Source organism: Rhinatrema bivittatum, chromosome 2, assembly GCF_901001135.1.
Source record: "Rhinatrema bivittatum chromosome 2, aRhiBiv1.1, whole genome shotgun sequence".
Taxonomy (NCBI): Eukaryota; Metazoa; Chordata; class Amphibia; order Gymnophiona; family Rhinatrematidae; genus Rhinatrema; species Rhinatrema bivittatum.
Genome location: NC_042616.1, coordinates 55,866,622 through 55,892,144, shown reverse-complemented (window position 1 = coordinate 55,892,144; position 25,523 = coordinate 55,866,622). Strand labels below are relative to the sequence as shown.

The 25,523-nt window shown below is 46.0% G+C and overlaps 1 protein-coding gene across 3 annotated transcripts in view; it reads right to left on the bottom strand.

Moving 5' to 3' along the window:
• The window catches only part of SMARCC1 (SWI/SNF related, matrix associated, actin dependent regulator of chromatin subfamily c member 1), a 557,827-nt gene extending 534,498 nt beyond the window's left edge, over positions 1–23,329 (bottom strand). For 2 of the 3 annotated variants that reach the window (XM_029588187.1, XM_029588189.1), the window contains exons 1-2: positions 22,657–23,328; positions 5,811–5,930 (exon numbers count right to left, since the gene is read on the bottom strand). In XM_029588187.1, coding sequence (XP_029444047.1) covers positions 5,811–5,930; positions 22,657–23,190 — 654 coding nt within the window. In that variant the 5' untranslated portion in view covers positions 23,191–23,328. Of the gene's footprint in view, positions 1–5,810; positions 5,931–22,656 lie in introns of all 3 variants that reach the window. The other variant, XM_029588188.1, reaches the window with a different exon arrangement.
• Between the last annotated feature and the right edge of the window lie 2,194 nt (positions 23,330–25,523).

Below are 25,523 nucleotides of genomic sequence, written 5' to 3'. Positions count from 1 at the left end.
GAATGTATGTTTATTGTTTTTAATGGAGCGATTGAATCTAATGAGGAAGTAATGACTGAATTCCATTTATCAGTAGTTTCTTGAATGCTGGGGGCTATTGTATTTGGCAGATTAGGTACTACTGCATCTAAGAGTTTTCTGCTACTTCTGACTGTTGGAGATGGGATGTCTTCAATATGGGACACTTGATTCCAGCCTTAAAGTGGTCAAGATGGTGAGGGATCTATATCCTTTCTGAGGAAAGGGAAGAATACGGTGTTGGATCACACTACACTTTACTCCTGCTGCGTTCCTGAGCCCACTGACTGAGCCACCTTCAGCATCAGACGCGAGTATCATGAAGGTGCCAGCAATCTCCAACCCTTATCTCTGGCATTCTCATCTTTGGCCTGCGAGGCTGCTTAAAACGACAGCCCTGCAGGCATTGCTGCCATCAACAGTCTTCCGGCAAAGTGCCACAGACCCTTGGCTTGCAATTTGGGCTGTTTGTGCAATTGTTTCAGAGGTGTCCGAAGATACTATGCCAGTCCTTATTGAGCAAGTAGTAATGGTAGTCTACTTCTCTCTGAGATTTGGGCTTGCCTTCTGTATCCCCCTCAGGTATCAATGTCCCTGTTTTAGAGGCAGTGAATCCAGTATTCTCCCAGGTCAAGCAGGATGGTAGTCCTCACATGTGGGTGACATCACTGGATGGAGCCCTATCACGGAAAACGTTTCTGTCAAAGTTTCTAGAACTTTTGAGTGGCACACTGAGCATGCCCTGTAGCCACAGGGGTCTCCCTTCAGTCTCTTTTTTTCCATGCTGCAGTTTGCCTCTCGGTTAGGAGCTCTGTGAGAACTCACAAAAAATTTTCCTCATGGAAAAAAACTTGAAGATTACTTCTTTAAAAAAGTTCCGTCATAGGGGGGTCTCCCATCGCAACAGCGTTTTCATCGCTTGGTGAGTAAAGAATCACAGTCTCCGGTCAGTTCCTGCTCACCTCTTTTTTTTCCCGTGTCCGCAGACCATCGAACATTTTTGGGCCTCAACCTCTGCCATCATGGCAACAGGTTTCTGAAAATGTCCGGAGTGCCCTCGTACATGTCGATTACCGACCCACATGATGTCTGTGTGCTGTGCCTCTGCTCATCACACAACGTTTCTCACTGCCCAAGTTGTGCCCAGATGACGCCGAAGAGTAGGCGGGCTCACTGTGACAAGATGGAGACCCTGTTTAAAATCAAGCTGACGCCATCGACGTCCACCCAATCGTCACCGGCAGGAGCATAGAAGAAACTGGTCATCAAACCTTGCTGGGAGCACCAGGGCAGCGGTGACTGCCCATCACAGACTCCATCCAGGTCATCCGTATATAGTCTTCCTCAGTGCCGGAGAAAGACCGGACTGAGCACAGAGGGAAGCACCGACACCGGCACCAATGCAAGTCTACTCCTGGTGCCGGCACAGACACCACATCAGTCTCTATGGCTATCGAGCCGATTGCGAAGAGGACACAGGTAGAGGAGCCTTTAACACCCTCTCCACCCGAGAAACCAAGGCGATCCCCACCGATATCGGTGCTGGGTACTGCGCCCCCACAAGTTCCTGTGGAGGTGCCAGTAGCGCCTAGCCTGCCTCCCCCTGTAGCTGCAGTATCTACATCAGCTTTCAGGGAGGAACTGAACAGTTTTATCCGCCAGGTAGTGCTCAATGCTCTCCAAGACTTACAGCCATCGATGCCGGTCCCCATACCGGACACTGGAGCCATCGATATTTGCATCGTTGCTAACCCAATTGGGTACACTCATCGGTGCCCTTCCTACACAACCAGGGCCACAGATGCCAAAGCAACCTGCAAAGCCTCTGAAATCCCCGATTCCCATTCTGGGGTCCTCAGAAGACGAAGGCACGGTCTCCAGTCCACTTTCAACACCGATTCCACCAATGCCAGAACCAATTCCTGGTCCATCAGGGATCTTGGGACCGAGATGTCCACATTTTCCCCTCGATGCCTTTGGTGCCACCACATCTTCCATCAAAGCCATCGAAGGATCCATCGGTGCCAACACGTCCTACAGTACCAACCTTCTTCCCTCCTTCAGAATCTTGGCTAGAGACCATTTCTGATACATGGGAAGATGATGACACAGACACATCCACGGAGGATATCTTATCAGAACTATCTCCGGAGGAAAGAAGAAAATCTCCCCCAGAAGACCTCTCCTTTGCTAATTTTGTAAGGGAGATGTCAGAGACAATCCCCTTTGACCTGATTACAGAGGAGGACACACGCCATAAAACATTGGAAGTTCTCCAATTTGTTGATGCTCTGAAAGAAGTTAAGACTATCCCTGTCCACGAAGTGCTAGTGATCTCCAGCATCATCTCTGGGAGCATCCTTGTACTGTCCAGCCACTGAATAAGAGATCAGATGCAACTTATCTGATACAACATATTCCTGGATTCCAAAAGCCACAACTACCCCATCAGTCCATGGTAGTTGAGTCCGCACAGAAGAAGGCCAGAAGACTGCGCCCTCATTCTTCAATACCTCCTGGCCAGTACGTGCACAAATCAAAAACTTTTTTAAAAAGGGGCGTGGCGTGGTCATTCCAGGAAGTTACTCTGAAACATGCGTGTAAGTATTTAGGAGCACAAGTATGTGTCACCTGATTTTATTTCAGCTATGGATGGCGTGTATTAAAATTAAAAAAATAAACTAGGTGAGTCAGCAAGGTTTTAAGGTAGGGATAAAAAAAAAAGGGGGGGGGGGTAAATGGGAAGCTAAATAACAGGGGGTTTAGGAAATCCGATCTGTGAACTGACAGCAAACTGGGAATAAGGGCTATTGCATCAGCACATGTTATCTAATAAACACCCCCCCCCCTTTACGCAACAGAACCGGCATTTGCGCGCATATAAAATTGCACACATGTACACACATACAGCTGATTTTATATCATACGGCATATGTTATAAAATAGCCATACATGTACGTGTGCAAGCCGGCATACACACGTACATGTATGCCCAGGCAGCTGTTTGAAAGTTACTATTTTAGTGCACAGATTGTCCCTTCAGATAATTAGCCCTGAAGATGCTAGAATTCTCTAGTCTTGCTTGGGAGGACAGACTGCTGTGTCGAGACCCTGCTGCAACTTTCTGAAGTTCCCCAGGCACTATTAAGAACAGTAAAAAAAAAAAAAAGTTGCTAAATTATCTGTTTAATCCTTGTTAGTTATTTTACCTGTTACTGCTTGCAATTTGAATTTTTTTCTATTCCCTGTTCCCACTCCTTGTTAATAAACTCATTAGCTTGTTAGCTCTGCCTGTCCTGGGCTGACTAATGATACCAGTATTCTGTGTGACTGATGTGTAGGTGTATTTCTAAGAACTGTGTGACTCTTGGTTTGCGTAGTGCCCCTAGAAACCACAAAACGGAGAGCCTGCAGCCTCTCTCTCCCCCCCTCCTCCACTGGCTCTTAAACTTTGGTGGCAATATATGGAGGTTGAGAGAGCTCAGCCACTGGCTCCCAAGTTTTTTGGCTGGCTCCCAGATCCAAAGAAATATTTGTCAAGGCCCATCCTAGAGTACAAACGAGGAAGAATTCAAAATGTTATCCAGGATAAGGAGAGATATCTTACAAGAAGTCACTCTCTATAGGGCTGATGTAATAAGACCCGCAGAAAAACAGGTGCTCGATATGAGCGCGGGTTTTGATCACCACGCACAGCTGAAGCTGCCGCTTCTGCGGGATGTACAAAACAAATTATGCAAATGATTTGCGCACAGAAATACGCATACATACGGAAAAATGTGCATACCTAAGCTTGGTTAAGGGCCTATGTAATAAAGCGGCCGCATCCACGCTCAAAACTTGCGCAGATAATCCGCGCATAAAAGTGAGCGAGTGGGTTTCCCTATTAAGTGAAAGTATGACCCTGGAAAGTATTTTTAATATTTCAAATAACTGTGCTGCAAAAAAACATGGCAAATATTTTCAATGATTCTAATTCACAACAATCTTACTGCTCTTCTGGCCATGTATCTGTCCACCCAGGGAAGCGCCTACCTCGGACGCTGTGAAAAGTACTTTGCTAAGCTGGCCACTCAAACCGAGCTAGGTGCTCAGCTAGGTAAATAATTCTTGATGACTAATGATTATAATATGGATGTAGTCTATGTGGACAAACTCAATTGTCAGTCTGTATCAAAGTGCAGATGTAAACAAAGGCTCTCACATCTTCATGTGATGTTCATATAGATCTTGAATATATCAGATATCTGTTTATGTTTCAAAAGGGGAATGTTTGTTTTCACATCAGGTTTGGTTTATTCACCTTTGGATTTGAGTTAGTGATGTCACACAAGAAGTTATTATTACTGTTCTATTTTTTTTTTATTTTTCATAAGCAGCCTTTATAATTGCTAACAAGTATAACATTGTACATGACATCTATGCTACAACTGTAAGCTAGATAAGGATGAGCTACAAGGTTGTAGAGACTAGATCAATTGACATTCCATCTAAGATTATAGAAAATATTCTTAAAACAAACACAGGGTTGTTAATGCTGGCTCATTACAAGAAAATTTGTACATGTGAGATAAGAATTAAGTTACCATATGGCCATTCAGATATTTTGTTTATAATAGAAAGCCAACCATAGAAATTTTGACAATTATGTAACCTAGTTTGGGGTTGGAAATATACAGCTGAATTTCTATATAATGTTTTTTCATTAGTAAAATCATTTGAGGGAATTTATGCTGCTGCCTTGCATGGCACCCTGCTTCACCATAATGTGCCTTATTATTCAATATCTAAGATTTAAATTATTTTATACCATTTAATAAAAAGCTTCTCTACAGCTAGTGGTTTTAAGTATTCTTATTTCAATGAACCACAACACACTCCTTCCACCAGTTAACCTTGCTTTCTACACATTCAGATAGAATAATGTTCATCTACCTCCAATAATTTTCTGGAGAAAAAGAAAAGAAAAAACCAGGTAAGAACACAAGGAAAGGAGCAAAGATTAATTTCTAACATTCTGGAGCAGTAACACACCCTCATTTGTAAGTTGATGAAACAAAGAAAGAGGAAATAAGAGTGAAATACAAGAACATTAAGAGGTTGCCTTACTGGGTCAGATAGAGAGTGTATCAAGCCCAGCATCCTTTTTCTAACAGTGGCCAATTCAGGTTAGAAGTACCTAGCAAGTACCCAAACATTAAACAGATCCCATGTTTCTAAAGCCAGAATTAAGCAATGGCTATTGCCCAAGTCAACATTATTATAGCAGTTTATGGACTTCTCCCCCAGGAACTTAGCTAAACCTTTTTTTAAACCCAGCTACACCAACTGCTATAACCACTTCCGCTGGCAAGGAATTCCAGAGCTTAATTGTGCATTGAGTGAAAACAAATTTTCTCCAATTTGTTTTAAAATGTGCTACTTGCTAATTTCATGGATTGCCTCCTAGTCCTTGTTTGCTAATTTCATGGAATGCCCCATAGTCCTTGTATTATCTGAAAGAGTAAATAACTGATTCAAATTTACCCATTCAAGTGCCTTCATGATTTTATAGGTCTCTATCATATCCCCCCTCAGCAGTCTCTTCTTCAAGCCCTTTATCATTTTGGTCATCCTTTCTGTACCTTCTCCAGTGCAGCTGTATCTTTTATTTGAGGTGCAGCTAACAAAATTGCACACAGTATTCAAGGTGCAGTCTCGCCATTGAGAGATACAGAGAAATTATGACATTCTCCGTTTTATTCACCATTCCCTTTCTAATAATTCCTTTACCTAATAAAACCTTTACTTACAGGAAGTTTGGTGAAAGCTGGGCTGATCACTTGTTTTCCAAAAGCATCTTCTTGAAACTGAAGCAGCTGAACTACCAGGCCAGCCAAGGTTTTATTGGTAGGAGCATCTGCTTGAACATACTGTAAAAAAGACAAGAAATAATATTATAAGTCAAACAGTGTCTTAGCAATTCACATTAAATCTAAAATATAACATTGGGACAATTACTCAGTATTAAATCAATTGTTATCCGCTATAGCCAGCGGAATCAAAACCAGCTCCAGTCCCTACTATAAAAATTTGAAGAGGGGTCAGTCTCAGAACCCCAGAGCTTATCTGTGCACTTCTTTCTGGGCCCGATGCTGTCCCACTATGCCAGCACTGGTATATTCATCTGAGTAACCTGGTAGCAGGATTAGTATTCACCTGCTTTTGGTAGTGTTGCTTTCTCCTGGCCAGCTAGCACCAGCATGTTCTCTAAAGCAGCGCTTCTCAACCAGTGTGTCGCCAAACACCAGTAGGTGTGTCACATCTCCCGGTGTCCCACTGCCCCGTTGTACTCTTCTTCTCCCTTTTTCCAGCCCCTGTGGGCCAATTGGAAGCCTCCTTTCTTCCTACCTCCACTGCCCAATGGGAAGCCTCCTTCATTCTGCCTGCCCCCCCGCGCAGGCCAATCAGAAGCCTCCTCCCTTCTACCTGCCAGTGGGAGTAGGAAGAAGGGAGGAAGCCTTTGATTGGCCGGTGAGGCAGGCATCGCCTAGCCCGGGGGTGGGAGAAATAGCGGTATCCAACTCAGATGAAACAAGGCCGCCATGGGACCGTGGCGGCAAAGAGGAAAGCCGACCCCGACAGAGGCCATCACGGGAGCCAATTCCCATGGCGGCGAAAAAAGCAGGCCCACCGGAGTAAAGCCGCAGTGGAACTGGAGCCCATCCCTGCAGTGAAGGAAGAAGAAGTTTTTGGTGAGAGCTTGTGTCTGTGAACGGATGCATGGGTGAGTGTGTGTGTGAAAATGGATGCATGTGTGTATGTTAGTTAAGGAAGAGGACTGTGAGGACAGAGCTTCAGCAGCCCTTGCTGCTTCTGGTGAGTGCTATTGGCCTGGAACGAAAAAGAGTAGGAGAGTTGCTGGAGAGGGTAAGTAAAGGTGGCTTTTTAAATTTATTTTTCTTGATTGACTGCCATTTTAATTATTAGGTATTTTGCGATGTCTGCTGTTTTCAAATATTTTATTGATAATTGGACATGTTTTAATAATTTTTATGAGTTTTTAATTGTTGGATATTATTCTGTTCAGCAGCTGATTTGTAACATTTTTAGTATAGCTTTACAATTATTTCTGTGTGGGGCTCTATAGCAGCTTGGCTTATTCTGTTTTCCCAATAGGAAATGTATTAGTGTTTAGGGCAGAGCTTTCCAAAGTGTGTGTCGCGACACTTTAGTGTGTCGCCTGCAGTGTGCCGGTGTGTCGCGCAAGCCCGGTGCACGTGACACACCGGCAAGTGGGAGCCAATGCGGCCGCTGGTGGACCTCATCCCACTGGCGGCTGAGTAGTAAAGTATCGCTGTGCTGTGTGCCGGAGACGCACAGCAGGAAGATCGGCGGGGCCGTGGTGGAGCTTACGTCACCACGGCCCGAAGAAAAATGTCACGCAGGTGCTCCTCCTCCTTCCTGCCCACGCGGCCCCGGAAGAAAAATGTTGCCGGAGCCGCGCGGGCAGAAAGCAGGAAGAGCAGATGCTCCGCCTCCTTTCTGTCCACGCGGCCCCGGAAGAAAAATGTTGCCGGAGCCACGCGGGCAGAAAAGAGGAAGAGCAGGTGCGCCGCCTCCTTCCTGCCCGCGCGGCCCCGGAAGAAATATGTTGCCGGAGCCGTACGGGCAGGAAGGAGGTGGCTTGTGGCATATAAGATCGCGATCACTACCATTCCCTGCCTCTGTTCACTCACCAATATGGCTAAATTGAGAATAGTCTCCATAAACACTAAGGGGCTGAATTCTCCTCAGAAAAGGTCTCTTCTTTTTTGAGAACTTAATGTGCTTACCCCTTAGATAATTTTCTTACAGGAAACTCATCTCTCACGGAGATATGAGTCTCTTATGAAATCATCCAAATTCACCCCACAATATTATTCTGCCAATAATAAAACTGCTAAATATACAGATGTGGGAATCTTGTTTGCCACCAGCCTGGTAGTGGAATGCACTTTATGTAAACTGTACCCTAGGGGTTGATATTTATTATTGCAAGTCAAGATTAATGAGACTGAATATACTCTGCTTAATATATATGCCCCCAATAAAGGAACAAGCTGGTTTCTTTAAAGAAATTCATCAGCTTCTGCTCCAATATAATTCAGGCATGCTCATTAGAGATGTGAATCGGAACTGAAATCGGATCCGATTCTGGTTCCGATTCACATCTATAGAGATGTGAATCGGAACTGAAATCGGATCCGATTCTGGTTCCGATTCACATCTCTAATGCTCATTATGGGAAGTGATTTCAATGTTGTGCTTTCACAGACACTAGATACTTCCAAAGGCTATTCATCTACCGCTTTATCTCATACACATGCTCTAAAGGCTCTTATGGCAGATTTCCACCTAGTAGATACTTAGAGTAAAATATCCCTGCTCACGTTCCTACTCTTATTATTCAGCAGCCCATGACTCTTACTCCAGAATTGACTATCTGATGGTGGATAAATCTCTATATCATTTGTTACAGAAAGCCGAAATAAGCATTATAACATGGTCCAATCATGCTCCCATTCATAGAGATCTCTGCTGTTCTAATAAAGATCAGGGCTGCCGATTTTGGAGACTTAATGACTCTCTCTTGCATGATCCTCAATATACTAAAAGATCTGGCAAAAGTCATCTCAGATTTCTTTCAAATCAATGCCGAGTCTGTCCAATCAATGCAGAGTCTGTCCAATCTCCGATTGTGGTGTGGGAATGTTTTAAATCATACATTAGGGGTCACTTAATCTCCCAATCTTCATATTTAAAAAAGAAAAGGGAGGCTGCTCGCTCTAAGTTACGAGATCAAATTTCACTACTATCACATCAACATATGCATAGCAACTCACCTAAAATACTTACCGGACTCACTAGAGCCAGAGAAGACCTCCAGAGACTGCAACTGGACCATATTGCACACTCGCTTTCTTTGACCCGCCAGATACATTTCGAGGGGGGAAACAGAGCCGGCAAACTCCTCACCCACAAATTTAAAAAAGTAACGTTTCAGAACCATATTCTTAAAATCAAAAATAAGGGCCAAACTGAATCCTCCAACTCCACCATTACACAACAATTTCTTAAATTCTATCAAAATCTTTACAAGGCCGAGACACAAATTCCTCAGTTAACCATAGAGACATATCTCCAGTCAATCCCCCCTCCCTCGCTTATCCTAGGATATGAGAAATATTCTAAATGCTAACATATCAACCTCTGAGATACTAGGGGGTCATAAAAAAATTTGAAAGTAGGCAAGGCCCCAGGCCCCGATGGCCTCACCGCCAAATTTTACAAAACCTTTGGCCCGCATATTGTCTCCCACCTACAAAAACATTTTAACTATATCCACGAAGGAGGCTCGCTTCTTCCTACCTCTAACCTGGCTAACATCACAATCATAGCTAAACCAGGCCGTGACCCAGCATTATGTGCATCCTATCTGCCTATTTCTATGATTAACTTGGATTTAAAAATTCTTGCTAAAATATTAGCAGATAGATTGAACTGCTTTATAGCCCACATTATTCATTCAGATCAGGCTGGATTTATTCCAGGTTGAATGGCGAGCGACAAGGTGCGTAAAATCATCAACTGGCACTAAGCAATCAATATCCACACTATTGCTGGCCATAGATGCCGAAAAGGCTTTTGATATGGTCCATTGGCCTTTCCTATTTCAGCCCCTCTAAGCCATGAATTGTGGAGCCTCCTTCCTACAATTTTAATCATGTGGTTCCCATATGCTAGTGTTCAAACTGCCATGCCTGGTGCCTATTAGTCTGTATTCAGTATAGGACCTGAGGCCTGGAATGGATGCACTGGGAGCAACAGCTGTGGGTTTCTACCACCAGCAAGGAGCAGATGCTGCAGGCTGAAGAGCCCCATTAGGCTACTGGAGCTAGAGTTGGGATACATGCCCTTTACACTTTTCCCACAGCCTGTCTAAAAATAAACAGCAGCTATTCTGATCCCTTTACAGTACAGCGAGGCACCAGACAGGGTTGCGACCAAAGAGTAGAAGATCGGTAAAACACCAGGGATTCTTTATTATCACAAATCTTTACAAGCTGCCTGACTCAGGCCGAGTTTCACTCATATGTGAGCTGTTTCAGGGGCTATTATAAATATGAACAGATAAAAGTAACACAAAGACATTTAAAATGTACTAACATCAGAATAAAATTTAAATAAAGAATAAATAATAAAAACATAATAAAAACAAATAAAATACCAACTGTCCATCACGTAATAGCTAATGATATAGCAAAATGTACTTATAATGGTAGTATGGTGAAATAGGTTCCTTAACACCACACTACCATTATGTGTTACTTTTATCTGTTAATTTTTATAATAGCCCCATCAAGCAGCTCACACATGAACGAAACTCGGCCTGAGTCGGGCAGCTTGTAAAGATTTGTGATAAAAAAATCCCTGGTGTTTTACCGATCTTCTACTCTTTGGTCGCTACTTGCAATATTGGATCGGTTTCCGGTTTGTTTCTTTGGACCAGACAGGGTTGCCCCCTCTCCCCCTTACTATATGCTATTTTTCTGGAACCCTTAGCTATACGCATAAGGAACAACCCCTCAATTCAAGGTTACACTTTAGGACCACAAACATATAAAATGTCATTGTTTGCCAACAACATCATCCTCACTGTGGGTCATCCTGAATCGTCCCTACCGGAGATCGAATCTGAACTTGCCCAATTCAGTGCTGTGTCTGGATTCAAAATTAATTGGGACAAATCAGAAATTCTTAATATTTATTTCTTTATAGTTTTTTATATACAGACATTCGTTAAGAAAAACATCACGTCTGTTTCCATACAACGAGAATTCAGCCAAAGTTGAACTTCACCTGGAGTCATATGGAGAAGGCTCACGGCAGGAAAAAGCCTGCAGCTCAGGAACAAGACATGCCGATTAGATTATCATCAGAAAACCTGTCTTCAAGGTAAGCAGCCGCAAGGAACGAGTACACAGTGGTAGAAAAGTCGGACCTGCCAAAAATGAGAGGGCCAAGTTAAGGTCCCACAGAAGCAGCAAAAGCCGCAACATGGGAAAGAAGATGTTTAACTCCCTGCAAGAAACGGGACACATCCGGATGGGAAAACAAAGGTTGTCCAATGACTCTTCCCTTATAAGAAGCCAGGGCTGCGACTTGACCTTCAAGGTACTAAGGGAAAAACCCTTAAGCAAACCGTCCTGTAAAAATTCCAAAATACCCCACTCAGAACACCAAGCCTCCAGACCCTCCAAACTCTAACCTAGGCTACAGAAATGGAAAATTTCTGGGCCCAAAGAAAAGTGGAAATTACAGCAGGCAAAAAAAACCCTGCTTCAACAACTGAGCCTTTCAATGGCCAAACCATAAGACAGAATCGACATGGATCCTCTTGCAGAATGAGCCCATGATGTAAAGATCGGTGTACCTCGGCCTTCGAACCCAATCAGGAATCATCTGGTCCACACTGCCCATCAGAAGCCAGAGGGAAATACACAGCCACTCCTGAAAAAGAGCATCTATGTCCATCGCTTTTGGGTCCTGCCTGTGACTTCATGTAGTTGAAGCTCGCCAACAGGCCTAGATCCGATAGGCCCCCGTGGTTCACCAGGAGCAGAAAGGCCTAGGTCCAAGTTTCTCCTGATAAAGAAATAGGTTCTGAAGTTGTTCTTTCCTGTTATAAGAAAGCAGATATGCTTAGGAGAAGCTGCTCAGCGAATCACCGTCACATCAACCAACCCACTCATGCTTCCCATTTGTTGATGTTCCACTGCCGCTCTTCTGCATTCTAGCGCCCTTGCAGCACCAACTCCTGAGAGTGAGCCCTCCCAGTCCTGAAGGCCCGCATCTGTCATGAGTACCAACCAATCCAGTGTCATCAGGGAAATTCACTTCCTAAGATGACCTGCCTGTAACCACCAGCCGAACTGAAATCTCACCTCTGAGAGGAACAGCCTCACCGCACTGTTCTTCGACTGCGAACTCCAACAGGAGATCAACGGGTACGGTAGGCAGCACATATGTGCGCTCTCCCAAGGAATCACTTCTATTGCAGAGAGTCATCAACCCCCAGACCTGTAGAGAAGACCCACGATGAACAAACAGGATTCCGCAGGGATTGAACTCGTAGCAGCAACATGGGAAACAGAGTCTGCGGCAGGAATACTCTGCCCCACCTTGTCTTGAACGGAACCTAAGATACTCTAGGGTCTGAGACAGCTGCAAATCACTCTAGGCCAGATTCACCCCCAAGCCTAGTTTTTACTTCCCACAGGGTGGTTCTTTGCTATAGGAAGTTTCTCTTCCACGGTTTTGGTTCGAATCAACCAGTCATCCAGATAGGGGTGAACTAGAATGCCCTCCTTGTGGAGAGCCACTGCTACTGTCACCATGACCTAGGAAAAAAGGTCCTGGGCAATGTGGCAAGGCCTGAAACTGGTAAAAACAATCCAGAACAGCAAAACAGACAGCTGAAGTTCCCAATGAATGAGACTATGCATCCAGTATATGAAACGAACCTTCTTTCTTGGACATGACCAAATAAATGGAACAATGGGCCATAAATCTCTGTGATTTGGGAATGGGAATCACTGCTTTCAGGTTCAACCTTCATTGTAATGTTGCTTCCACTTCAACCCTATGCTGCGGGGTGTTAGATAAAGAGACCATGAAGGCATTAGAAGAAATGCGAAGAAATTTTAGAGTACACCCGTCCCAAAAAGCTTCGAGAACACATTGATCTGAAGTAATCTGGACCCACCTGTGGTAAAAATAAGATAGATGCCACCTATCTCCTAAACCAACAGGTGAGCCTGCCAACCTTCATTGGCAGACTGAGGAGCTCCACCTTTGGAGTCTGTATCCTTTCGAGGTCCTCGGGGGTGAAAGGACTGAGAGCTGCTGAAGGGACAGGACCTCTGGGAAGAACCTCCCCTATAAAGCTGAAAACACCTCAAATGCTTTACTTTAGGACAGTCTCAATCATCCAATCCTGAGCATCCTTCACTGCCACACTTCCCTCTACTGGGATAGTGGTACGGTTTGTGACAGAACACATCAAAGCATCCAACCTAGGAAAACGGAAGCACTCTCTGGAGATCCAAGGGGTATAAATCCACCAAGACACAACCTCCTTTAAAAAATGCCCCAGCACTCTCCATTCCAGAAGTCAACTCCCAGAGTGCAACCCAGAGAAAGAAAACAAAAAGCCTTGCGTAAGATGAGCAAAATAGGATCTTTCTTCTGCCTTCCCAAGGAGTCAATACAAGCCACTCTGAGGGTCTTCAACGCCTAACAGACCAAACTCGGCAACTCATCTCTAAGAAAAAAAACAGAGTAGAGTTCGATTTGGCTCCAAAGGTGGAGGAAATGTTTCCCATCATCGCTACCATTTTGATTCTTCTGCGTTCGAGTTTAGTCAGGCCACATTGTGCCATAGAATTTGGCCACGAAGCCAGGTGGAGGAGCACTTGGAACGGCCAGGCCAACCATAGTAGTTACTGGCGATTCAGAAGACCGGCCCTGAAGGAAAGTCTACCAACCTTGGAAGAATTCTACCCACAAAAAGGAGAACAGGTCCATTCAAAGCCCCACAGGCTCAAACTTGACATCTTGAGAGCTAGCAGCTCATGACGACTCAGCCCACAGATCAACCAACGGAGGGGTTAAGCTAGTCATATCACCCTAGGTTCCAGTCTCCAAAGAGCGCAGAGATGGACCATCTCCGGCAAAATCAGGAGGTGGTAAAATCACCCCGAGCATACAGGCGGCACTGACACAGGCTTAAAGATAGCTGCGGCTGAATGACTCTAAAATGGCATGCAGCCATAGTTGTAAGCATGCAGAACAGTGAAAGCTTGTGCCTGGAATATATGCACATAGAACCCACGCCCAAAGTGTGCACACGCACGCATACGCACCTAGGCTGCGCACCCAATAAAGCAAGGTGCATATGCAGGATGCACAGGCGCATGCTGAGCAGCCCACAGCCTAAAAAACACGTACAAAGACCTTGCGGCCTACCATGCACTCAAAAAAAGAGGAGCCTGCGAGCGGGGTCTAGCCAAATGGCTGCTCAACCCGCCATGCCTGCACTGCCTCCTCAGTTCATGGAACACCTCAGAGACATAAGCATAGGCTAGCCTATGATTTTCTTTTTAAATAAGAAAAACGTTCACCTGAGCCCAGCCCCTGTGGCTGATAGCAGTAACAGGTCCTTCGTTTTTGTTTTTTTACTCACAGGCAATCTTCCCTGAAGAGAAATACACATTCACCATCTGCTGGAGACGGATAATACCGGCAGGCTGTCAGGGTGGGACTATATAGCCGTGACGTCAGCTTTTGTTCTGTCTCCATCTGCTGGCAGAGGTGCATAATCCACTCGTTGGGACTGACCTACCCAACCACTAAGGAAACTTATTTAATAAAGCCCAGATTGCAAAGGATGTCCTCAAAAACTTAAGAAAAAAAACACACACTTTCATATATAGATCTATCTTAGCACTTACTATTTTACTGAGCATTCCATGTTAAAGTATCTGGATCCAGTTTAGACAATCCTCAACACAAAAAACTGATATAGATTCAATTTAAACCAAAAAAAAAAAAAAACCACCATCTCAAAAATCTCCTAATCACACTCTAACCCAACTGCTGCTATTCCAATGCATCTCACGCCATTACCCGATCCTTCTGTTCATGCAGCTCTTACAGTTCGTTTACTCCTGCACTGTTCTTATGAGAACACTGGCAGGAGTGGAAACAGAGAAAAAAAGGTCGGCAGTCAAAACTTTTAAGAACCAGGGGAAAAAACCTTTTCTTCCCTTACATGTACAATTTTTGGGGCCTTTGTTTTGGGTTGGTTTTTTTTGAGACAGCTCACCCCTCCATTTTTGTTCACTTCTCACACCCTACTTCTTTCTCTCCCTAACCTCTACTTCCATCCTCCTCTTTTCCCTATTTTCATCCAAGCTCTCTCCATTGAAGCATCTTCCCAACTCTAGCTCCAGTAGCCTAATGGGGCTCTTCAGCCTGCAGCATCTGCTCCTTGCTGGTGGTAGAAACCCACAGCTGTTGCTCCCAGTGCATCCATTCCAGGCCTCAGGTCCTATACTGAATACAGACTAATAGGCACCAGGCATGGCAGTTTGAACACTAGCATATGGGAACCACATGATTAAAATTATCCAAGAGCCGCCTGGTCTATTTCAACCAACAGCAGCAGGAGCATGCTGCTGTTGGTTGAAGTAGACCCATAACCTGGAGGAGCAGCAGCTGATGCAAGAGCATAAGTAGCAGTGGAAAGGCTGGAAGTAATAGTCATAACCCAATTAAATGTACCCAAAAGAAAAAAAAAATGGATTTTAAGCATCCACAAAAAAAATTCAATTAGCTGGAAAATAATCATTGAAACTCATTTTATAAACACCTACAATCAGTAGCCCTACACACATTCAACATGTACCAAACAAAGGAAATGCTTGCCTGTTTAAAAGCTAAGACTCAACTTTATCCTTAACATTATTGATGTCATGCACATTTTGTCTAGGCACCTCATCTACATCAACTATCACTGTTTACCACCTTGATTCTTAAACATACACAATGGGGACAATGACAGGGAATAATATTTAAAATGCCTAGATACCGCAGGGGTGTCTAAAATTATTCGCTCAAGGCAGGCTCAATGACAGTGTTGCATACTACCATGCTGAGGCAAATGGGTTTAATTTTTGGCTCAAAGCCTTCCACTCCCAGGGAAGATTGTGTTTTCTGTGTTGGTAGTGTTTACAGCAGATTGAAGGTGGAGGAGTTTAAGTCAGTCATCATGCAATAGTGACACCTAATGGTCCCTGGCAGAAGACTCTCAATGCAATCACTAGGGTAAAAAAAAACAAAAAACCCACATTTAAGTTAGTTGAGAATGAAGGCTCATTGTGCCACATCTCAGCCCTGGTTCCAGTTGAGCTGAGAACCAGGAGACCAGGGTTCAAATCCCACTGTCACTCCTTGTGACCTTGGGCAAGTCACTTTACCCTCCATTGCCTCAGGTACAAACTTAAAGGTCGATACAGTAAGGCCGCGTTAGAAAGAGTGCGGCAGTGCCGGGTGCACCCTCATTTGCCGCACGCACAGTTCTGATCACACACTGCTCGATACTCTATTTAAATTGCTTGCAAATGCAAGCCGCGTCTGCGAAGCGTTAGGCAACGCGCTAGGCCCACGCAACCCATTTTACTGTATAGGCGCTTAATACAGCGCCTATACAGTATCTTGGATGCACTGGTACCTGTCATTTGTAATGTCATTTGAAATGACATTTGAAATGACAGGTACAAGGAAGTGGATGGTTCCCCCCCTCCCGAAGTAAGGCGCAGGACGAAAATTAAAACAAAAGGGAATAAAGTGTAAAAAAAAGTAAACTTACTGGCGGGAGCCGGCGGGCGCACGTTCGAGGCGGGAGCCGGCAGGCACGCGTGCTTTCATCGAGGCGGGAGCCGGCGGGCGGGTGGGCATGCGTTCATCCAGGCGGCGGCGGTGGGAGCCGGCGGGCAGGTGGGCGCGCGTTCATCCAGGCGGCGGGAGCCGGCGGCGAAAGCTGCCTCCAGCAGCCCCTGCCGGCAGTGAATGAATACACGCCTGTGTACGCCCGTGCAATTTCGGCGCTCAAGGCGTGACGTCACGACGCTTGACGTCACGGCATGTGACGTCGGCCTTTGCTAATGCACTGCCTTGAGCGCTGAAATTGCACGGGCGTACACAGGCGTGCATTATAAATTCACTGCCGGCGGGGTCTGCTGGAGGCCGCTTTCGCTGCCGGCTCCCGCCGCCTGGATGAACATGCGCCCGCCGGCTCCCGCCTCGATGACCGCCCGCCCACCCACGTGGAGATGGGAGATTCGGAAAGTAACATCCAAGGTATTTATAACAACTTTACCAACAACTTGTTTTAAGTTCATTTAAGGAATCGCATGTGTAGTGCAATGATTCACAATATCATGTAAAAAAAAAAAAAAAAAAGGGGGGGCTAGCCGACAATAATAAAATAGACATGGACAGTAAATAAGAGATTAAAAGCTGCCCTTTCATATATTTAATGGTTTTTAGGTTTTCTTTTGAGGGAAAGTTTGCCGTGTACCCTTAACCCTTGCCTATAACGCAGGGGTAGGGGTAGGCGGTAAGTTAGCAGGTTAAATGCTGGGCAAAATGGCACAGTAAAATAGCGATAGTCGGGGCGCGCGTTACTGTATGGGAGGGAATAGCTAATTCGATCATTTACATCTGATATACATGCTGCGTGCGGAAGGGGTTACCCGGGGATTTAAAGAGGCAGTAAGGATAGATTAAAGGGGATAGTGTATCGCGGGTTGGACTAACGCGGCCGAAAAGTGAGTAGAAAGCCGGTTAGGAGCAGGGTAACCGCGGCCGCACTTTACTGTATTGAGCTGTTAGATTGTAAGCCCTCTGGGGATAGGGAAATACCTACAGTACCTGAATGCAATCCACTTTGAAGTGCTGAAAAATTGCAAAAGGTGGAATATAAATATAAATAAATAAATAAGGGGGGGGGACCCAAGACAGACATCTAACAGGTCTATCCAGTACCGAGCGGTAGGAAGAGCTGCGTTAGTGCCTACGGCACCCGCGGTTACCGCCCGCACAGTGCAGCTCACCTACCGCTCGATCCTGAACACTAATTTTATTTAAATGTAAACCGCATCCGAAAAGCCTTAGGCCCGCGCAACCCATTTTACTGGATAGAGCGCCTATACAGGATCCTGGGTGCGCGGGCCTAAGGCTTCACGCCACGCTGGTATCTGTCATTTCAAATGACAGATACCAGGAAGCGAAAAAAACAAAAGCAAAAAGTAAGTCGCTTCACCGCTTCACTCTTCCCTCCTCCCGGAGCAGGGCGCGAAAAGCAGCCTTGCTCCGGGAGGAGGGAAGCGGCGAAGCGACTTACTTCTTGCTTTTGGTTTTTTTGCTTCGTCGCTGTCAGTGTCTTCCCTTCCTCTTGGAGCAGGGCGCGAAAAGCAGCCTTGCTCCGGGAGGAGGGGAGAATAGACACGGACAGCGGCGAAGCGAAAAAAACCCAAAAGCAATTTTGTTTTTTTTTCAAAAAGCTAAAAGTAAGTTGCTTCGCCGCTGTCAGTGTCCCCCCTCCTCCCGGAGCAAGGATGCTTTTCGTGCCCTGCTCCGGGAGGAGGGGAGAAGAGATGACAGTGGCGAAGCGAAAAAACCAAAAGGGGACCCGACCCGACTTACTTTTGCAGCCGTCCGGCATCGTTGCTCCCCCGCCTCGTCCGGCATCGTTGCTCCCCTGCCTCGTCCGGGAAGATGGCTGCCAGCACGGGGGAAAGCGGCCCCTGTGCATTCAATTGGCTGCCGTGACGCCAAACGTCGTGCCGTCACGTCTTGAGCAGCCAATTGAATGCACAGGGGCCGCTTTCCCCCGTGCTGGCAGCCATCTTCCCGGACGAGGCTGGGGAGCAACGATGCCGGACGAGGCGGGAGAGCAACAATGCCGGACGGCTGCAAAAGTAAGTCGGGTCGGGTCGGGTCCCCTTTTGGTTTTTTCGCTTCGCCGCTGTCATCTCTTCTCCCCTCCTCCCGGAGCAGGGCGCGAAAAGCAGCCTTGCTCCGGGAGGAGGGGGGACACTGACAGCGGCGAAGCAACTTACTTTTAGCTTTTTGAAAAAAAAACCAAAATTGCTTTTGGGTTTTTTTCGCTTCGCCGCTGTCAGTGTCTATTCTCCCCTCCTCCCGGAGCAAGGCTGAAAAAGCAGCTCCGGGAGGAGGGAAGAACTGAAGCGGCGAAGCAACTTACTTGCACTGGGGAAAGCGGTCTCCGTGGCAGCCCCAGTCCTCTCCCCTCCTCCCGAAGCCAAAAAAAAGCGAAAAAAACGTTGCAGCCCCCCTCCGATGTCCGGAGCAGGGGAGAGGACTGGGGCTGCCACGGAGACCGGCACCCTTGATCGCGGCCGGGGCAGGTGAGCGGGAGCTGAGGGAAAGCTTGCCATCTACCCTTACCCATGCCTCTACCGCCTGGGTCAGGGTAGGCGGTAAGTTTGCAGGTTAAACGCGCGACAAAACGGCAGGGAAAACTAGCGATAGTCGGGGCGCGGGTTACGGGATGCTAGGGAATAGCTAATTCGCTCGTTTGCATGCAATATCGAGCTAATTCGCTCGTTTGCATGCAATATACATGCCGCGGGCGGAAGGGGTTGCCCGGGGAATTTAGGACGCGGTAGGAGTAGGTTAAAGGGGATTCGGGATCGCAGGAAGGGCTAACGCGGCCGGAACGTGAGTAAAAAGCGGCTTAGGAGCAGGGTAAACGCGGCCGCACTTTACAGGATAGGCCTGTAAATAAAGAAGCATTACTTGAATTGGAACTAAAATAGAGATTTAAAAAAATAAATAAAAGCCCCCCCCACACACAACTTGTCAAGCTCCAATGTGGACACCCCAGCACCTGTTGCAGATGAGAACTTTGAACGCCCCTGCTGTAGTAGATGAAAGATGATGCACTCTACTCCCTAATGGGCCGATAAAGTAAAAGTCGCGGGAGAGCAGGCAAACGCCCACTCTCCTGTGCTAGCAATTCACTAAATTAATTTATTTAAATTAGGGCCGTGGCAAAAAGAGGCGCTAGGGACACTAGCACGTCCCTAGCACCTCTTTTTGGACAGGAGTGGCGGCTGTCAGCGGGTTTGACAGCCGACGCTCAATTTTGCCGGCGTCAGTTCTTGAGCCCGCTGACAGCCATGGGTTCGGAAACAGGACACCGGCAAAATTGAACGTCCGGTTTTCAACCTGCGAGCCGCGGGCCCATTTCAATTTTTTTTTTTTAATTTTTAACTTTTTTTTTTTTTTTTTTTTAAACTTTGGGGGCCTCTTCGGGACCTCCGACTTAATATCGTCATGATATTAAGTCGGAGGGTGCACAAAAAAGCAGTTTTAATGCTTTTCTGTGCACTTCCCCAGCGCCGGCAGAAATTAACGCCTGCCTCTGGGTAAGCGCTAATTTCTTAAAGTAAAATGTGCGGCTTGGCTGCACATTTTAATTACTGTATCGCGCAGGAATACCTAATAGGGCCATCAATATGCATTTGCATGTTGCGGACGCTATTAGGTTTGGGGGGGTTGGACGCGTGTTTTGGACGTGCTATTACCCCTTACCGAATAAGGGGTAGAGCTAGCGCGTCCAAAACGCGTACTGTATCGGCCTATTATTTTGCCTTGTTTCTTCTCCCCCTCCCCCCAACAGAACAAGAGATGAGGTGTGAAGTTGGAGAAAGAAGCCACAATGTTTGATCCCTCAAAGATCTGTTAAATCAAAGCACTGATTAATATTGATATGATCTTTGGATGGAGTTATGCTCTTTAGAAGAATTCATCTAAATAGGTTCTGGCACCTGCATATATGGCCAAGCATACACCATTTACAAAGACATGGAAGACTGCAACTGTTGGTGTCTCACAGCAGAGGAGGCATTAATTCAAATTCATAGAATCCTTAATGACTGACACTACTGCTGACAAGTTTCAAACTTGTGCTAATTCAACTCCTTTTTGTATCTGTTGCCATGTGTCCAATAGTTGTGCACATATATTCATCAGACATGCTGCTCTTTCTTTTTACCCTTCTCCAGACACCACGTTTTCTGTCTTGCTGTACTTACCTGCAGGCCAATACAGAAAGAAATGCGGGAGAGTGGGGTCTCCCAGCGCGTGCACAGGCCAGTGTCCTGTGCACGCAATCCAGTAAATAAAAATATGCTAATTAGAGCCCACGGTAAAAGGAGGCGCTAGGAACACTAGTGCGTCCCTAGCGCCTCCTTTTTGACAGGAGCTGTGGCTGTCAGCGGGTTTGAAAGCAGACGCTCAATTTTGCCGGCATCGGTTCTCGGACCCGCTGACAGCCACGGGTTCAGAAACCAGACGCCGGCAAAATTGAGCATCCGGTTTTCAACCCGCAAGCCCTTTTCAAATTTTTTTTTTTTAATTTTTACTTTTGGGATCTCCAACTTAATATCACCATGATATTAAGTCGGAGGGTGTACAGAAAAGCAGTTTTTACTGCTTTTCTGTACACTTTCCCGGTGCCGAGAGAAATTAACGCCTATCTTTGGGTAGGCGCTAATTTCTGAAAGTAAAATGTGAGGCTTGGCTGCACATTTTACTTTCTGTATCACGCGGAATAACTAATAGGGCCATCAACATGCATTTGCATGTTGCGGGCGCTATTAGTTTCGGGGGGGTTGGACGCACGTTTTCGATGCGCTATTACCCCTTACTGAATAAGGGGTAGAGCTAGTGAGTCACAATCGCGCTTCCACCCGCAGGTTAACAGTGCGCTCCGCTTTTAAATCAAAAACCCGACTCTTCCTAACCTTGACACACTCTCATCAAACATGTTTTACTGTAACATGTAAGTGATTACTATGAATTATTTGTTTTTGTCTGGCAATCTCAATTGGACCGAAAGCTTCATAGAGAAGGGGCTGTCTTACAAGAAAAGCAATGGCTACACCTAGAACCACTTATAGAAATATTAGAAGTAGTAAAAGTACTAGACATGAGATAGTACATTTGATTTCATTAGGGTAGAAATATTTAGTGCCAGCGTTCAAAACGTTGCATAAGTAATTTTATGTTGTTCTAATGTTCTTGCCTCCCCCCCCCCCCCCAAAAAAAATTATTTTATAATTCAAGGTTAGGCAGTAAGCACTAAAGTGAACCATCTGAAAGACTGATACAGCCTGAATGAACAACCATAAGCACCACCATAGCAGACCAAAACAAGCATGGCTTTTCTAACTTTAATGATGGTACATACATCTTGAAATTCATCTACTTAAAAATATAAAAAGTAACACAAAAAAATCATGATAAAACAAACTACGAAAATGTCTTTGACGTTACTGTTACACACGGTCTCTTGACAGCAAAGGGACCGGTCCACTGTACTTTAGTTTTAAAGCCACGTGCTCATGTTTATTGTACGGTTCCAATCACTGCGCACAGATATGAACATCCAATAACGAGAAAAACGATTTTACTTAATGATCATTGGCCGATGCATAAAAACGACGAAGCAAAAAAAAAAAAAACTTCCTAAGTTAAGTAGATTTTTACAAAGTATTTTGCATGATATTTAAGAACAGTTACAGTAACCTCATCATCGTATAGATCAATGGAGCTCAATCAACTAGAAACCAACAGCTCCGACACATGACACTAATATCCAGAAACTCAATAGAAAAAAATAGTGATGGGGAAAAACATCACTTTTTTCTTCATATATTTATTTACCGAAGGCGACGGGCATTTACAACACCGAAGCTGCACGGTTCAAAAATCTCCCAGCGAAAAGGTCGTGCATGGGAAGATCTGACAAGAGACAGCAAATTCTCTCACAGGAAATATACTAGTCCCAGTAATCAAGGGTCCCAGGTCATTAGCAGCTGGCGGCGCGCCATAGGCAAGTGTAGAGGCTCATCCGGCCTTCACCCCACCCCCACCGGGTTCTCTCTTTGTTGTCCCCCATGTGCTCTCTCAAAGCCGATTGGGTGGGGAGAATGGAGAAGCCGGGCCCCGCCATGTTCTTACCTTCTTGTAATGTTTCCCGATCCACACCCGCACCGAGTCGAGCTGCGACACCGTCTCCGGGCTCTCCCAGAACTTCAGCGCCGGCCCGCCGTCCTTCTTCCGCCCCAGGGATGCCGCCACGGCCGTTCCCCCTACAGCCGCCATTGCCGCGAAGCCGTCCTCGCCCTCCTCCTCCTCTTCCTCCTCCTCCTCCTCCTGCTCTTGCTCTTGGCGGCGCCGCTCCACCTCAGCGGAATCCTCTTCCCCTCCTCCTATGTCTTCTTCTTCCTCGTCGTCCTCTTCCTCCACTTCGTCCGCCTCTTCTTCCTCCTCTCTAGCCGGGCTCGCGCTCTCCTCGGCGCGCGCACTGCCGCCACCTCCGCTGCTGCTGCCTCGACGTCGCCCTCTTCTCCGCCGTCTCCGTTGCTGCTGCTGCTGCTGTTGTTGTTGCTGCTGCTGCTGCTGCAGCAGCCGCCGCGCGCTCAGGCACGCCAGTCCCAAGCCGTTGCCGCAGCTACCGTCTACCGGCCCAATCCCGGGCTGCCTTTGTTTCATTAGTTTTCCTTTTAACCACAACAACAGAAACTTTATTGAAAAAAACAAACCCGAACCTTAGGGGCGGGAAAGCGCCGGTGCCAAAGGTGGTGCGCACGCGCCGTGGAAGCTGCGCAGTAGCTTGTGAAGGGTGAAGGTTCGGAAGTGTGTGGTGTTCCTGGAGGAAGGGGAGGGGGGGGGGAGCGACTATTTAAGCCATGCGCGGTGACAGAGCTCTCCAAAAGGGGAGGGAAGGGAACGTAACGGTGTACTAGTGAGGTTAAAGATTGGGAGAGGGCGGGAGGAGGAGGTCACCTTGTGGTGAGTAATTGGTAGGGTAGAAAGGGTTTTAAACAGGGTCAGCGTGATTCACCGTTTTTATCACTAGACACTGAATGGTACGAAATCACGAATGCCCTCTCCCTTCGTAAAGCAGAGCTAAGCTCTATGCTAAGAAATTGACAATAATAGTTTGTTTGTTTTTTAAATTGATAACAATGAACTTGTGATATTTAAGTTACACCGCTAACGCTACCTGAGGAAACAAAATACTAAGTACATGGTTCAGTCTATAAGGTGGTACTAGCCTTTTTAATATTTTAAAAATATTACATTGAGGCTGTTTCTTTGTAGTTAATGTTTTCATGTAGTACCGGGGTACTTTTGATTTCCAGTCACCGTAAGAATGTGGTGGATTAGCAAGGTAGGGGGCACCCATATGTTCAAACTTTCTCAAATATATCCACATTAACACACATGTATTAACACACATGCACACTCACTCAGTTCTTCCTGTCATCCACACACACACACCTCAGTAACAGCAAACCAAACACACTACACTGCCAAACACTTTCGGGCCGATACAGTAAAATTGCGGGTGGAGCTATTGCTAATCTCTGCAGCCATAGAAACCAGACTTGGCAGGGCCAAAAAGATGCAATTAGAGTCATTGTTCCTTTTTCCTACCTTAATTTCAAGATAGCTTTTGATATGAGAGGAAGAGGAGGAAATGCATACATAAGCTGCATCTTCCATGAAATGGCAAAGGCATTGGTTGCTAGATCATTTGGCACGGGTCTCTGAGCATTATAGTGAGAGCATGTAATTTGATGGAGTTGCAAAGAGATCTGTCTGTGGTGTTCCTAAATGATAAGAGAGACAATTTTCAGTGTTTGGATGAAAAGACCACAAGAAACTGGCTAGAACGCTAAACTTCCCTGGAAGATATATGGCATTCAGTTGAATCAAGTCCATATTTTACATATTATTTTGTCAAGAGTTGCAGAGTCTGTACCTCTTTGTTTCTTTTGTAGATGACTAGCTGAATATCCATCTGAATTTGAGCTACTGTTCCCTTCAGCTGTTTCTCAAAATCCAGGAGACCTTTCTATATGACTTTTTAATTCCAAAAGATTGATGCGACAAAGCTTTTGAATATTCAAAATTCCCTGTGAACATAAGGGATTGAGATGTACTCTGTCCTTGTGTTGAAACATTGGTAGTTAACACCTCTAACCTCCACAGAAACAAAAGACCCTTGGTACTGCAGTGTGGTTGGTGCAGCCTAGTGAGAACAAGCCCGCTAGGCCCACACCAGCAGCTGGCAGAGGAGCCCTGTGGCGGGACCAGCTGGAGCTTCATCTATACCAGCTGCCTTCCTTGCAGGTTCAGTTCTTGGGTTCTGGCAGCCGGCAGGTCTTTGGTGGGGCCCTAGGGCAATACAGAGACAAAAGTCCAAGGCCAGGTAAGAGTTGGAGCAGGTAGCTGACAGCAGAATTGAATAACAATCCAGAGGTTGGGGCAAGCAACAGAAAAGTCTAAAAACAGGCCAAGCAAAATCAGGTCCATGCAGCGATCACAGAAGTTCAGGGTCAAAATCCAGAATGTCAAGCCAAGGGGAACAGAACCAGAGCAAGGAACAAGACAAGGCAAGGTAACGGACAAGGCAAAGACAGGGCACAAATAAGGCAAGGAGAAAACTCAGGAAACAACACGCACTGGGACACAAGGAACACCAGGAGACCTATTGCTGAGGTACTGGTTGGTTGCAAAGGAATTCCTTATGTACTACAGAGGATATGATGTCATTAGCCAGCACCATAGAAAGTCCCGGCTAGGGAACCTATAAAGGGGGTCCAAAGTTACAGGAAGGTCTGTGCTGGGTCCTAGGAACATCATGCTGCTGGAAGCTTTGCCGGAGTCACTTTCAATCAGAGGTGAGCGGCGTAACACATCTAGGGCCGGATTTTAAAAGCCCTGCACGCGTAAATCCGGCTGGATTTACGTGTGCAGGGCACTCGCGCGCCGGCGCACCTATTTTGCATAGGCCGCCGGCGCGCGCAAGTCCTGGG